Genomic DNA, 15434 nt, shown 5'->3' on the forward strand with positions numbered 1-15434 from the left:
ATGAAAACAAACAAAAGAGCATAACCTCAAGTTTATTTTTACAACCTTTGGAGGTCATTTTTATGCTGACACTTCTGCTAAGAATTCTCTACCTAAGCAATGATATATTTACCATCCTTAAATAACCTGAAAAATAATTCCTTTGTCAAAGAGAACTATCTCAATTAAAAAAAGTAGTTGAGCCTTTTTCCTGTCAGGGTATCTTTATGACATCTTTAGCTTCCTAAATGCATACTCAGAAGGCATTGGAAACTAGGATAAATTTATCAATGTAATTTCAGTTGGGTAGACTTTTTCCATCCCCACTGGGCATATTTATTGGAATCTGACTGTAGCTGGTCACATTATTAATGGCAAACAATTTATTTGATTAATTTACCCTGCATTTCTGTTCAGGAAATAGCCTCTCCCATTTTGATTTCTGCTTTTTTTTTTTTTTTTTCCATAAGCATTCAGTGAATATTTTCAGCGTATTTTATTATGAAATTTGTTTGGAAACTCTTTGCTTCATCTAATCACAACGATTATTTCTTTACTGGAGATGGTGCGACTTGAAATCTTCAGTTAGTATTGCCTTTGTTCCGCTGACTCTGCCACTCTAAGTGCAGTATCAGAAACACTTCTGATGTCTTTAGTGAACATCTAGCATTATGTTTGAAGCACTGACTTACCAAGGGATGCACAAATACATATGGAAACAATCCTTCCCTAAACACTCATCAGACAAACCAGGTTTACACAGGTGTATGTTGAAAAATGAAAATAAAAGGACAAGAATACAGGAGAATTGAAAGCTTCTGAGAAGTGAGAACTTTTATAGGTGGATCCTCACGCTATTATCCCAACTCATTTCAAGTGACTCCCCTGTTTTTCTGTGATGCGTTTTCCCAACATAGAATGGTCCTTTATCCATTACTCCAACCACCACATCATCAGCTGCAGCTACATCAAGACAGAAAGGGTGACATGGACCATGGGAGTTGCAAGTAGTCTTTAAAATGAGAATTGTGGGATGTAGAAGCAATGAGTTTGCTATTTTTACAGAAGTTATTAACTAAATACACTCTAAGCAGCCTTTTCTAAACATGCTGAAGAGGCAATTATTCTAAACATTCCTACAGTCTTTGAGGTCCTAACAAAAAAAACAGGGCAGAGAAAATTCCTAGAATTCAGGGATTAATCTTACATCATGCAAGGTCAACCATACCCAAAGAGGGTTAAGTGGAAATACTGTCTTAGACTCAGTCTAATTTCCCCATTAATATGCAAAGAAAAAACCTTCCAGAGCAGCCCCCTAGAACCATCATGTTCCCACCAATGAACAACTTTTTCTGATGAATACGTGAGCACATATGTTTCTTATTACCTGAAGTGTTTTACCGGTCAGGAGGTTAAAAACTTTCCATAAGCAATGGAAATGTATTTATTTATGTGCAAATTTAGTGAACATAAAATATGTGAGCAAAATTGAGGCAGGGACCTGTTCAGCTAGCTGAATTTTAGCCTGAATCAACAGGCTAGCGAAGTCACAGCTCCACCTGTTGAGCTAAAGCAAATCATCCACCTATAACGTCTGGCAGCACAGATTCTTTTTTTAGCCAGACATAGATGACTAACACTGTGCCACTTGGATAAAACACAACATAGAAGTTGAGGGACAAATCATGCGGTCATTACTCTGGGTGAAGGAGTGCTGCAGCCATTGAGCCATTCTGCCAGAGAACAAAAAGACCTGGATCGAAAGGAAGGGTCTCACGGCAGACCAAAGACAGGACAACATTCTTCTGGGTAAATTTACTAAAGCATACAGCAATGACAGAAATAATGCTAGAAATGAAAGTGTATAGAGCCCACTCAGCTCTTTTTAATTTTGCAGGAGACTTAAGTTGCTCCAACCAAAGGCTATGAATGCCACATAGCCATACACACATGTTCTCTCACATTTATTATAATGCTCACTTCTCCCTTCCTGTGCTAGCTATGAATAGCCAATTCACACAAAGCAACTCAAGCTAAAATGTAATGATACATCATTCTCAACCACCTGATAAAAATGGGAATATTTATCAAGCTAAGGACACCATTTTATAACCAGAGGAACGAATGCCAAAGTTCTCCTCAGTCTGAAAGGTCTTGAATCAACATGCACGTTTCCTGTGGATGGGTAAGTAAGGGTACATTTTTTGTTTCACATGGTCACAAAGGAAAAAAAAATCTGGAGGGGTCTGCAAAAAATGTACATCAGCAGAAATTTGACTTCAAATCTAGAGCACAGATACAACACTGCATACAGGCCACAGATATGCCACCATTTGCATCTCTCTGTAATTCTAGAAAACAGTAAGTGGTGGTGCCTGAATACTTCAATAACACATTTACTAAAACCAAGAAAGACAAATCAATTATCTATTTGAAAAGTTTCATTTCAGAGATAAAGATATTTTGCAGACTATTTCTTCAGAAGCTGAATCAGTAGTCAGAATAAGTCACAAATCGTGATTTCAAAGATTCAGAATTAAGCAAAAAAATATTTATTAACTAATAATTAATGGATAACTGTTTATTATCCAATAATAATAAAGAAAATATGTTTAGGCTAAGGGATGGCAGGTAGTGTAATGCTTGGTTATCAGCATAATACTGTAATAAATCCTAAATAGCCCAGAGGTAAATTCAGCAAAAATATTACTTTGCACATTTATAATGATTTAAGTATGTGATCTTTTCTGGCGTGGAAGAAGAACATTTTATATCCTAAAAACAGAAATGCAAAAAGCATAAATGCATTCACTTTCTTATGGTCCTGCTTCAGTAAAGTACTGAAACCTATATGAATCTCCTGACTTCAGTTAAACTTGTGTTTTGCTTCTAAACAGAAGTTACAAAGCACTGGCATCTACTCTGAAGTGTTTGCTACAACCCCACAATTTCAGAATATTCTATAAATTGTGAAGCAGCACTCACACCTCCTCTAATGTGCTTAGTCACACATTTCCATATTCATTTGGATTGCATTACACTGATAGACTGAACCATATCATTACAATCTGCTAATCCACCCAATAACTTTTCCCAGATCCACACTCTGCTCTAGCTAACAGATATTCTGTGCATTTAAGATGCAAACACAAACTATGTTCTGATACATTTATAATTCTGTGGGATAGTATCCTATTGCAATTACTAGTGCTAGTAGAGCTGCTCACAGGGGAAGGAGGCACACAGCTAGAGGTACCCCCATTTGATTCAGCAGAAAGAAGCTGAAGATACAGGAGATGGTTCACACAGACCACTGTCTGATCAAGGGCCAAACAATGTCATTTCTTACTCACTCCAAGTGACCACTCAGAGAAGTGGCTCCACTGAAATGAAGGAAATCCTTCGTGCAAGTAACTATTCAAAATCCCAACATTTTATAATCAGATATTTAGTGTTACTAAAAGGGTCATACTTTTGAACCTCTGTTTGCAACATGTACTACACTACCATCTACTACAAGCAAGCCAATTAAGCAAATGGAATTTTTTGTGGAAGCAGGGGGAAGAAATAAGTAGGAATATAAAATTGTGTACCTTGTTAAGGTAATATTCATTACAAATGAAGACAGCAGGATGGAGCCCATCTTATTTATTGGTGAAGGTTTTGATGTACTATTTATTATGCACATCATTTATGTCACATCTCTGTGTTCGTAATCCTTATTTCCCTGTTCTTTAAGGATCTGTTCACTCAGCAACTGTCCTCCATAAAACTACAGTATTATTGCCGTGTTTTAGCTAGCAAAATTGCTTACAAAATATTCTTAAGGTGCAAAGCATTCCCCATATAAACATAAAGAAAAAACTCTGTATGTAATACAGAGTAGCTGCAGAAAGTGACAACAGAAATTACTCTAAATTAGAGTCAAATTACAGACTAACATTCCAATTTTAAACAGACCACTATTTTACAATATTGCTATTGACAGTGCAACAACCGTGAGGACACAGCTTTAATATTATTCCTATTTTAAGTCCATATCTTCTTTTGCAAGACCTCAAATGCTATGAATGAGATTGTAAATATAAAAAGCAGTCCATTAATTTTATACAAGCATTTTTATATACCTGAAGGCCTATGACAACATTTTTTGACAAAATAGCCTAGCAGAAGAATTGTTTTTCAAAAGTTCAATCAAGACTGGCTTATAAAAATGACTGTGCAGATAAATATTACGGTACAGGTGATCTGAACTATCCATAACAGAAATTCCATTAGTTAAATTTTTTTAAGACCTGCCAATTACATTTTCAATTGCAAGTGGCATTGGAATAATGACAAGCAATTCTCGGTGATAGAAATGGTCTACTTAATCTTCGAGAGGAGACAAAATCTGTTGTCCTCGCACAAGTAAACCATTGATTTATATAGGAATCCTATCTTGTGTAACACTGCAGAATCAGACCCATCGGATCTGCTGTACAGGAGCCTTTGTTTTTCAGTAGTGTTCTCAATATACGGCTAAAGCGTGTCTTCTTTTTTTTCTTTTTCCTTTCACCTAGTGGCTCATATGCACCTCTAAGACAAATGCAGGAAATACGGTGACAGCTGAAAATTAACTCCCACATAATGCAGGGCTGACATGGCGGGGGGCGGGGGCGGGGGGGGGGGGGCAAGACATACTAGTCATTAATCAAAGACATGCTAGTCACCAATCATTTCCATTTGTATTGTTACTTATGTTATTTCTAGCATAGGTATGCAGTATCAGGCAGAAGCACTATACGCATAGGGATCCAGATCCAAAACTACCGGAATTATTAGAAATTAACTCTGAGTTTAGTGATTTCTGGATCAAAGCTTCAGATGTTCTAACTAGGAAGGTAAGTAGCATCTTCTGGGTTTCAACTGAGGATACTGTATTGGTTAGATTTTAAGTGACTCTCTGCTTTTCTTTCTAAATAAATAACATAATTAAAATATATATTTTATATATACCTATCAAATATTATAATAACAGGTGTTTCCAAGAATTGAGGGTACTAGATCACTTATTTCCTGGTATTATTTTGGCTGTCAGCTCTGCTGCTAAAAGGAGTCTGCTGACCCTAGGGATCCTGTTCAGCTATCACCAAAGTTTAAGGAAATAAACAAGAAAATAACATAAGTGTATTTTACTTATCAGTTTTTCAAAAGGTCAGCAAAATAAAACAAAACAAGCAAAAAACCAAAGAGCAATCACAAGTGCACACAATAAGAAACAATCAGGTTACACACACAAAGAAACAACCACGTTCTTCACTCTTTAGCTTTTCCATTAAGTCTGGATTAGAAAATGAAATTTGAGGAAAATAGGGCACAAGTATCATTATCATTTGGTGGGCTCCCAGAAAGTAAAAAAGCCTAATTTGCCCCCCTTCAACAATCTGCAGATGTGAAAAGAGCAGATTATCTTCCCATGCACTGGTTCCATCATTGAAGTGATGAAACAGATTAACAGGAGAGGTGACACCCCAGAGGACACTGGCAAAACTACCATGTGAACAGACAGGACAGAGACCAACTAGTGGACAAATCATTTCACAGCAGACACAGGGAGCAAGGAAGAAAATATTACTAAACCTCTGCTTGGAGAGGAAAAGACAGGGCGCCTGGAGAGATGGATGCAGTGTGCAAGGCAGATGAACGTCCCTGAGACATTTGTCACTAGCTGGACTGCGAGACACTGACATTAATGAGGGTGGCATTTGGAAGATAAAAGCAGTATCTCTGAAGCAGACAATACAGTTTCCAGGCACCACGCACGGAGACATGGTGTAATCAAAAGGGACTGGAAAATGTCTAGCAAAAGCATCACAATCGCTACCAATATTCACGGGAGAATATGGATCAGGAATAAATGTCTTATGGTTTTGTCTGGAGGGCTGGTGGGGATTGTGGGTTGATTTTCCCCTCAGCTCAGCTCAATTCCCATCACATTCCTTTATTGAAGGACTCTCCATCAGTCATCCACTTATACCTGCCTTGCCAAAAGTCAGTGTTTCATTGACAAGTGCTTTTCAGGCAGCAGACCTCTGGAAGACAGCTCTGTCAATAGTGAGTGGGAATTTACAGGGGTGGAGGTACTTGCCTGTGATTATCTCCTCTTGAAAGCAAGGAGGGAGCTGGGAGATAGCCTCAACACTGGCTGCCAGGACACAAGCAAGTGAAGGAAGCAAGATCTGGCTGCCTCTCACAGTTGCCTCAGGGTGCCACTACCCCAAAGATGACATCAGCTATATCCGAGAACCACTCCTGCCATGACCCACAGCATAGAAAGCGTCATTAATTAATCACTCCCTGCTCTCACGTCTCAGTGTCAGCCATGTCCCATAGCTCATTTTGACTCCAGTGCTCTCGGGTGCCTTTGCTCTCTCTCCAAAAGGAGAAGCCGTTGCTGTCCCGGGATAGAATGAGACAAAGCCGAGCATCCCAGAACAGCCTTCCTGATCCCCAGACTCCTCCTGCCAAGGATCCAAGATGACAAAATCCAAGATCCATCCCTGTTCCCCTCCACACTCACGCATTGTCCCTCTGGTCAGTTTTACCCCAGAAAATAAAGCAGCTGCTTCGCCATTAAAGGAAAGCCAGTCAGCTTCGATCTGCTCCTTCCCTCAGGAACACTGACGCAGGCAGCCAAACGACAAGTTCGGAGCGGGTTGCAGGCGATGCTTGAGCAGCGGTGGCCCCGAGCAGTGACGCCTGGGACAGGCCGTCTGTGACAGGCGCGTTCCGAGGCCGCCGCGGTGCCCGGCGCGGCTGGGGCTGCCCGGGCGGGAGCGGGGCGGCGGGGCCGGGCGCTGTCCGCGGTGCTGGCGCCGCTGCCGGCCCGCCCGGAGCTCCCCGAGGTGCTGCAGGGCGCGGGGGGGGGGCGGCCGGGGGGAGCGCCAGCCCTGGCCGGGAGCGGAGTAGGGCACCTCAAAGCCAGCCTTGTCCCAGTCCCTTTGCAAGCCCTCGTCCGCTCTCCCCGCAGCGCTTGCACTAGCCTCCCGCGGCTCGAAAGGTTCACCATCTCCGGCGGGGAGGGGGAAACATGCTTTAAAAAAAAAATAAAATAAAAAGCACATGGACTAATTGTGCATTGAAGAAAGTTTTAGACGCGGATCCGGTAACGGACAGGAAAATGGGAACCCAAACTAACCCGACATGTGATAAGGACAAGCTCTTCTTCCTCTTTAATGCTGCCTGCAGGGAGCGCAGCTCCACGTGTGAAGGTGCCCATGTCCCCGTCCTGTTGCAGAGTACTGAGCACCTCCCGGCTGCCCTTCAGCACCGTCTCTCTCCACTCTTCGGTTTAAAAATTGAAAAAGAACGGGGAAGTGGTAGAAGCAAGCTGACTGAATCCCTCTTTTAATCACAAACAAGCCCAACAAGATGGATTCTGGGAAAAGTAGCTGTATTCGTAAACAGCGACCGGTTTCACAGTAGTTAAAGTACAACTGAAAGGCCTCTCACGAAGTCAATTCTTATGTAGATGAGGCGACTTAACAGCTTTTCTCTCTCTTCGCGGGCTCAGTGAATTTCTAATTTGCCCAAAGAAGCCCTAGAGGAATGAGGAAGAAAGGGCGGGCATATTGGGATTGCTAGGCGTTACAGAGCTACCGTGCTCTGGATTGTCGCCTGGACATGCACTGAAAATGAGAGGATCCAACGCCACTGCTTCAGCCGAGTTATTTCTCTTGACCTTCGGCTTTGTCCATCCAGGCTGAGAAAACTTCCTGCAATGAGCATCGCCCCTGCTCTCTGCCAGACACACAACTTTGGTCTTTTTAGGTCGCAGAAAGGGAAAGAGGATGAGAGGCGATTTCCCCTCCAGAAGGGGACCCAAGGGCACCCGCGGAAGTTTAAACAACAGACAGAGAAACGTAGGGTTAAACAATAAACTAGGAAATATGCTGTCCTGCTGAACAGAAAGCAGTTTCCACAGCATTGAGAACCCGCCAATATATATCATATCAATAAAAAGGAGCTCTTCGAAAGCTTGCATAGTAATTGAGATTGGAGATCTTTTTTGATATGGGTTGGCATTTCCTCATATCAATCTGACAGAGCCAACTCAGGAAATTGCTGGTAATATTCATCTGGGGAGCACTTTCATTAAACGTAATTCATTCGACTTTCACAATAAATTGAGTGACATCCTTACAGCAGAACCTTTTTATCCTTGATGAAGTGCTTGCCAGCCTTTGGTTTTCCACTTTACTGCCACATTTCTTAAAGCAGAATCGTCAACATGTCAATCTGCTGCACGAAAAAAAATGCTAAAGCTGTATTTACAAAGCACCCAGGAGGTGGTTTAATGCTGACTTACAAGAAGAGCGAGCTGGGTGTTAAACTATCTGATAAATTGCAGCATAACTTCACCCAAACCCAGTCGGGAGAACAGAAGCCAATCCTGTGGAGGGAAGGATGGCTCACACATGCATTTTCTCCAAGTGCTGGCTATTCCAAGCAATTGGTTTCTTAACCTGCTTCACCGCACTTTCCAAGACAACTGGGAAATTGGCTTTTTGTTAATTAAAATGGCGGTTTAGAGATGCAGGGAAATATTAAAAAGCTTAAAATGGATACCTCTAGGTACCGACTTGGAAGATTTGGCTAGTCAAAGAGAGGCGGGGATATTGGATTATATTCACGTGCCTCCCTAAAAGGTGAAATCTGTTCCAGACCGCTTTCTTCAGCGATTTAAGAAATTAAAATAGTGTGTACTAAGCACCGGGAAAAAGACATTTCAGTGCGAGGAAACGCCTTCTTAAACTCCTAGCACAGGTCCCTGCTGGTTAAGAAGGAAGGAAGGAAGGAAGGAAGGAAGGAAGGAAGGAAGGAAGGAAGGAAGGAAAAGAATGCACCATCCTCCACTTAACAGAAAAACCTCCAGCGCTGATAAATTTGTTTCCCTCATACGAAATCCGAGTCCGGTTGCTATTCCCGTGCCTTACCTTCCGAAAGGGTAATTATTCCCCCTACACCACTGCGAAAGCGCCTCTCAAACTCCTTTAGAAAGAGGGAGCGGGATCGTCTTAAAGCTACGTAAACTCTCTCGCACAAAAAGCCACTTGTCTTCCCGGGCGCCAAGTCCCCTGCCCCCCTCCCCGCCTTCGACGTCAGGCTCCAAATCGCAAGAAATCCCTTACGGGGGGGGGGGGGGGGGGGGCAATACCAGAGAGCTTTCAGCACCAACTGCCTCTGAGCAAATACTGTGGGTGGTGATTATGACAGGACAATGCCTACTTTCTCTCTTCTTTTTTGTTTTCCTTTATCTTTGTTTATCTTTGCCGCCTATAGAGAGAGGTTTGTGGGTTTGTGTTTTGAGTTGGTGGGTTTTTTTTTTCCCTCCCATGACAAAGTAGGTCACAATCAGCAACTATCTTTAAAAAGAAAGGGGGGGGGGGGGGGGGGGGAACAACTTATCTTCACCGGCACGTGATACCTCTTCACGTTCTCCATAGCTTTCATTAACCCGGGTGAAATGACCGCAAACAGTGCGACAGAGAGCGAAAATTAAATGTACACAAACTCCGGAGCCACTAACCCCCTGTTTACCTCCCTCAGTCAACACCGTAGCAAGTGTGCCACCGCTGAGGACAATTTTAAACTTCTATTATTCACAACATTTTTGCAGGAGAGCTCGGCTCGGCTCTCAGAAGGCCTCCGAACTGCAGTGACGGTGTGGAACAGACCTTAAAATCCCAGCCTGGCACGGGGAGGAGTTTAGCAGGCTGTTTTCCTTGAAAACGCTCTGCCAAAGCCACCGCCCTGTAAAACAAGGTGCCCCGGGACCCCGCAGCCGCACCGCTCTGACAAAGCGCCGCGCAGAGAGGCCCCCCCCGCGCGAAACAACCTGCCCGCAGCCGTCGTCGGGGCGGGAAAAATCACCCCTCCGTTTGCTTTTGCGCTGCTTTAATTCTGCACGGAGTTAAAACGCTCTGCCAGCCAGCTCTGGTGTACACCCTGATTTACACACCCACCGGGGAAGGAATACTTTGCTGGGAAAAGACGACAAGCTGCGGGGGGCTGGGGCGGAATCCTTACTCTAGCAGCATACAAAGCAAAACTCGGACTGGTTTTAGTTCCGTACCCGCTACTCCGAGTAAGGAGTACCTAAGTAATGAGCCGAAGTCTCTCCAAGCCGGGGTGATCCCAGCAAAACCGGTGCACTCCTTGCCTGTACCGTGCGGGAAGTTGCCCCTTGAGCAAGCGAAGGCAGAGCCTGTGAACGGGCCGGGGGGTGAAATCCTGCATCGTGCCTCCCGGCGCCCGGGGCTGCCGGGGGTGCGCAGGGCCCGGCTGGTGGCCGGCGAGCGGCGGGACGGTGCGAGAGCCCGGAGCCGTCGGAAGGTGCCGGCCAGCGGCCCGCCGGCCCCTGCCTCACGCAGGGGCTCTTTGGCAGCCGGCACCGAAAGGATCTGCCTGCTCCTTCGGGGCCGCGCTTGACCTGTCCCAGTGAGAAATAACGAGTTCGGAGCCTTGCTGTCTTTGCCAGTAGCCCGCGCGTGTTGTAGTCGCAGGTTACTTCCACCCAGGAAAAAAAGAAAGAAATGAAAAGAAACGGCCTGGCGGTTTATTGTCCTGTGGTGTCAGACTGCAAATTCACCGGCAACTAGGCGGAAATTAAACGAGAAGGTTTCCATTAAGGGAAACCCTTAATGTAAAACCCCGGTGCCCTTATGAACAGAGCTCAAACCTGAAAGAGTCTACGATCTCCGGGTGTTTTTTTCTTTCCCGGTATTTGCGCTCTTCCTTAATGACGATTGCGAGCTCGGCATGGCACCGTTAGTTAAGAAAACATTGCCATCAGAATAAGACTGACAAGCTTTCGAAAGTACAGCGGTGAAATGAGCCTCGTGGCAAATAAGAAGACCGAGTGTAGCCGTTTGAACACTTTCTGCAGCTCTCTACATGTAAAGAAAGAAAATAACCTTTATAGGTTAACTCCTAATTCTACCAAGTAAGTACTAAGGTATCCGCTTAGGCCAAAGGAAATGCACTTCCATTGCAAATCAAATGTAACACTTTCAATACACTACACAGCTCGAAACAAGGAGAAAACGCATGTCTCGCAGAGGCTAACTGATGTTCTTACCAATAAACATAATACGGTGAACCGTCTCTACCCTAGCAAAATTCCTACTCGTTCTGGTCGGCTGTGACCTCTATAAATTTCAGTCAATAAGGCTGGACGGCACACGGTTCTACTGAAAAGGGGGAGAAAAGCAGAAGCACTTTCCCCCCAAGATTTCATTAGGAAGGGGTTTAACTTGGGGGACAGGGAAGGGAGGGGGGGGGGGCAGTGGTTTGCTGTGTGAAGAGAAATTACAAACCAGCGAGTGTCTGTAAATGAGTAACTTGGAGGCAGCCCAGCCTGGCTGCGGCTGTTCACTGCCCCCCAGCACCGCCTGGCTCAGGCGCAGGGGAAGGAAACACGCGACACCCCCACCCCCACCCCCCATCAGTAACCCCTCTCAAAAAGGATTTTTTAACAAACTCGATAGGGAGCTGGTTGTGCTGCCGCTTCATTTGCCCTTCCTAACAGGTTGGCTAGTGAGAATTTAATTCGTAATTGAAACTGCTCTAGTCCACACAGGGTGACGCGCACACTCGGAGAGGCACAACAAAGTGCTGCACCTGGCTGGTTTGTGGCACCGCATTAAAGCTTAATCAAAACTTCATGCTTCGATGCTTATAAACAGTTTATTATCACGCGATGGCCTAATGTAAACTTTCAGAGTCACTCCCGAAATACGGAGAAGAGGGAGAGATTGGCATAAACGTGGAAGTACCGACTCAGAAGAATTGGGTTAGACAGGGAAATTCCTTTGGATCCCCCCCGAGTGTTTTGGCAGGAGACACAGCCTAGCCGAAGAGCGTGTCCCCTCCCCCTAGCTTGTTTTATTCACGATTTTTTTGGGTGGTTTTATTATTACTATTATATTTCTCATTGTTTCGAAAGAAACTGGAAAATCGGCTCCTTTACTCTGCAATGCCAAGCCTTCCGAAAAAAAAAAAAAGAAAGAAAGAAAGAAAAAAAAAGAGGCATTCAGGTAATGAAGTCTGTAACTAAACGGTAATTGAATCAGCATAATTTGCACACTGAATGGTTTTCAAATGCTCCCAGTTTACAATTAAAGGAGAATTAATGCGCTTGTTGTTCAGACTGCAGCGCATTAGAATAAATCCAGCACTGTTGTTGTAATGAGTCGAGAGCAGTTTAACTGCCAGCAAACACATTCAAAATTTAACACGACGTATCGATCTCGCTCTGGCTTTTTGATAGATTATTTCGCACGCGCTTTCCTGCCCGGTCCCCCCACCCCCGGCTATAAAATTGGCGGGGAGGAGAGAGGCCCACGGCAGACGCGGCTCGGCCCGGCCCGGCGAGGGCAGGGGCCCCAGGCGGGAGGCACGGCGGCCGGGCCGGGCCGGGCGGGCGGGCGGGCGCAGGGAGCCCCGGGCGGGCGCAGGGAGCCCCGGGCGGGCGGGAGCCCCGGCGGAGCGCGGCAGCGGGAGGCACGCGCCGCCCCGCCTGCCCCCGGCCCGGCCCGGCCCGCTCGGGGATTGGCTGCCCCGCGCTCCGCCGCGCCGCGCTGCCCCGCAGCGCCCCCAGGTGGCGCGACCGCGATGGCGCAGGGAGCGGCGGCACAGGCAGCAGCCGGTGGCCGCGGAGCCGGGGCCGGGCCCGAGGCGTCGCCTCCCCCTGTGCGGGCGCCGGGGCGCTTCCCTCGGCGGCGCTCCCGGAAAAGGGGCTTTTCCCTCCCCCGCCGCCACGGGGACGGTCTCTCGCCAAGCGTGTGCCTGCCTAACGCCTCGCAGGCGAGCGAGCGTACGGGCTGCAAAGGAGCAGCCTGCCTTGTTTTGTTCCTTGCGATCGCAGGGGGAATAAAGTGTGTGCTGAGGGAGATAACGGCGCTGTTTACTCGTGTTCCCCCGGTAATCCGAAAGGAGCTTTGCTACGGAAGTCAATGACACTTCACGCGGAAAACACTAGCTGTGCTCGTCACCGAGTGCCCGCACGCCTGTGCCGCGCCGCCCGTAGTGCCACCCCGGGGGGGTCCCCTCCGGAGGGGCTCCCGCCCTCGGGAGGGAGCACAGGGCGAGAAGTTGCCTCCGGCTCACAGCCCGGGCGGGCGCGCCCGCGGCGGCACTCCGGTGGCCCTGCAGGCACCGGGGCATCCTGCCCGGGAGCCCCCGGCCCCGCTCCCGCCCGGCGGCGCTCCCCTTCCCCGCGGAGCAGAAGTTACGGGTCTGCCCCCCCCGCCCCGCACCACGCTGAGCCCTCCCGGCTGAGCCCTGCGCCCGCCCGCGGCCCGACCCCGGGAGGACGGGGCAGGGCTGGCTGCGGGGCGCCGGCAGTTGCCGTGAGTTTGCTCGTTCTCCAGCAGGCTGGTGCCCTCCTCCCAGCCGAGCTCCCCCCTCCCTGGCCCGAGCGAGGGGCCGGGGGCACTCACCAGGTAGAGGGTGGGCTGCAGCAGAAGGACCGCGTACCAGTACACAGCCTGCATCCTCGCCGCTCAAACTTCCCCCGCGCTGCCTTCGCTGCCTCTTTGTTCCTTCCAGAACATAGATCCACCTGACATCCACTTTACAGAACAAGCAGAGCTCTCACCAGCCTAGGCAAAAATGAAATTATACACCCCATGACCACAAGACAAGGTTAGGCTTGAGACAAGGGGAGAAGAGAGGTGTGTAGGGAAGGGGGGGGAGGGGGGGCGGGAGAGAAGGAGGAGATGGGGTGTGTGGATGGATGGGGGTGGGGGAAACAAAAAACGATTAAAATCGAGTTAATCCAGCGTCAGAGCAAAGTGATCGCACGGTCCGGGCTGGCTGCAGAGCGCCTGTAGGCAGCGCTCCCCGGCGCCCGGTCCTTTTACTGGGCGGGAGAGCCCCGTGGTGTGGGCTGGGACGGCCCGGGGGTGCCGCCGCCAGCCCTGCCCGCCTGCCTGCGCGCCCTCGGCGAGCACCGGGCGGCAGCCGCCCGCCGCTTGGCCGCGGAGCCCCGGCAGCGCGCCGGAGAGCGGAGCGGCGCCGAAGCGGGGAGCAGGGGCAGGAGACGCTGGGATCGGGGCTCCGGCTGCGCCCGGGCGCTTCGAGCCGAGGAGACGAGCTTCGCCTCCGGGACGCGCGGGCAGGCTCTGCGTAACCCCACCAGCACCCACCTCCCCCCGCCGCTCCTGGGGCGCGCTGCGCCTCGCCCCGGGCCGGCACCCCGCCCCGGGAGCCCCGACGGGCGCGGACCCCCACCCCCGACCCCAGCCCTCCTCCGCCCCCGTGCCCTGCGGGCGGCCCCGCCGCCGCGGGGGGGCCGCGGCGGGGATACGTACGGCGTGGGGGGTCCGACGGCTGCCGGGGCTCCGCGGGGCGCTCCATGGGCGAGCCTAGAGGGGCTGAGCGCCGCGGCGCAGCCCGCCGCCCCTGCGCATCTCCTCGCCGCGTTCCGCACCGAGGTGTCCCGCGGCCGCTGTGCATCCGGCGCAGGCACTGTCAGGGCGGCGGGGCGGCTGGCAGGCTCTCCCCCCCTCGCCTCCCCTTCTCCGCACACGGCCGCGCTCCGGCTGCGCCGAGCAGGACACTTACGGGAGAAGGGAGCTGCCCGGGCTGCCCGCTCGCCTTCGGCGGGGGGCGCGGGCAGGAGCGGCGGCTCCGGCGCTCCGGGGCGTCCAGGGCGATTTGTCTCTATTAAAAATGACTTATTGGCGAGGGAGCGGCGAGCGCCTGCTATTTAACTTCAGATAAAATCTATCTGCAAAGACCTTGGCCGATCATCTTAAAATAAAGCGCCGGAGCCGAGCACTGTCCGAGCCTCACTGCTTGGGGAGAGAGAAAGAGCAGTGGAAGGGGGAGGGGGGGGGGGGGTGGGCTTGCTTGGCGAGGGGGGAAGGGAGGAGGGGAGAAAAGGGGAGTTTAGCGGCGTCCCATCCTCTCCTCTGAGCGGGGTGATGAATTAGAGCCCTCCCCGGGAGGCGCGAGCTGCCTTGCGCTGCCTGCCCTGCCCGCGCCGCCTGCCTTCTTGCCTGCCCTGTCTGTGCCGCCTTCCCTGCCCGCGCTGCCCGCGCCGCTTGTCCTGCCCGCGCTGCCCGCGCCGCTTGTCCTGCCCGCGCCGCCGCCTGCCGCCGCCGGGGTGCCGGCGCTGCCCGCCGGGCTGCCCGCGCTGCCGGCTGGGGCACAGCGCCTTTCCCTCTCCGCCCGCCCGCGGGAGCTGCCCGCCCGGCGCCGGGAAGCAGCCTGGGAGAGCCCTTCTTTCCTCTTTCTTTCATTTTAGTTTTTTCACCTTCCTCAGGGGTGTCCCGTGCAACGGCAGCGGTGCTTAGCCTGGGAAGGCAGCGGGCGCCCGCCAGCCAGGCACTGAGGCGGTGGGGTCTTGGAGCGGAGCTGCGGGACGGCTGCGGGGGCCAAGCCCTGGGATTAAAGCGTTGCTTGTC

At 49.8% G+C, this 15434-nt stretch overlaps 1 protein-coding gene across 2 annotated transcripts in view; it reads right to left on the bottom strand.

Annotated features, from left to right (window-relative positions):
• Window positions 1-14817, bottom strand: part of NXPH1 (neurexophilin 1) — a 142349-nt gene extending 127532 nt beyond the window's left edge. The window contains exons 1-2 of one of the 2 annotated variants that reach the window (XM_056338678.1): window positions 14590-14817; window positions 13464-13625 (exon numbers count right to left, since the gene is read on the bottom strand). In XM_056338678.1, coding sequence (XP_056194653.1) covers window positions 13464-13517 — 54 coding nt within the window. In that variant the 5' untranslated portion in view covers window positions 13518-13625; window positions 14590-14817. The other variant, XM_056338679.1, reaches the window with a different exon arrangement.
• Window positions 14818-15434: the final 617 nt, after the last annotated feature.

This window comes from Falco biarmicus, chromosome 4, assembly GCF_023638135.1.
Source record: "Falco biarmicus isolate bFalBia1 chromosome 4, bFalBia1.pri, whole genome shotgun sequence".
Lineage (NCBI taxonomy): Eukaryota > Metazoa > Chordata > Aves > Falconiformes > Falconidae > Falco > Falco biarmicus.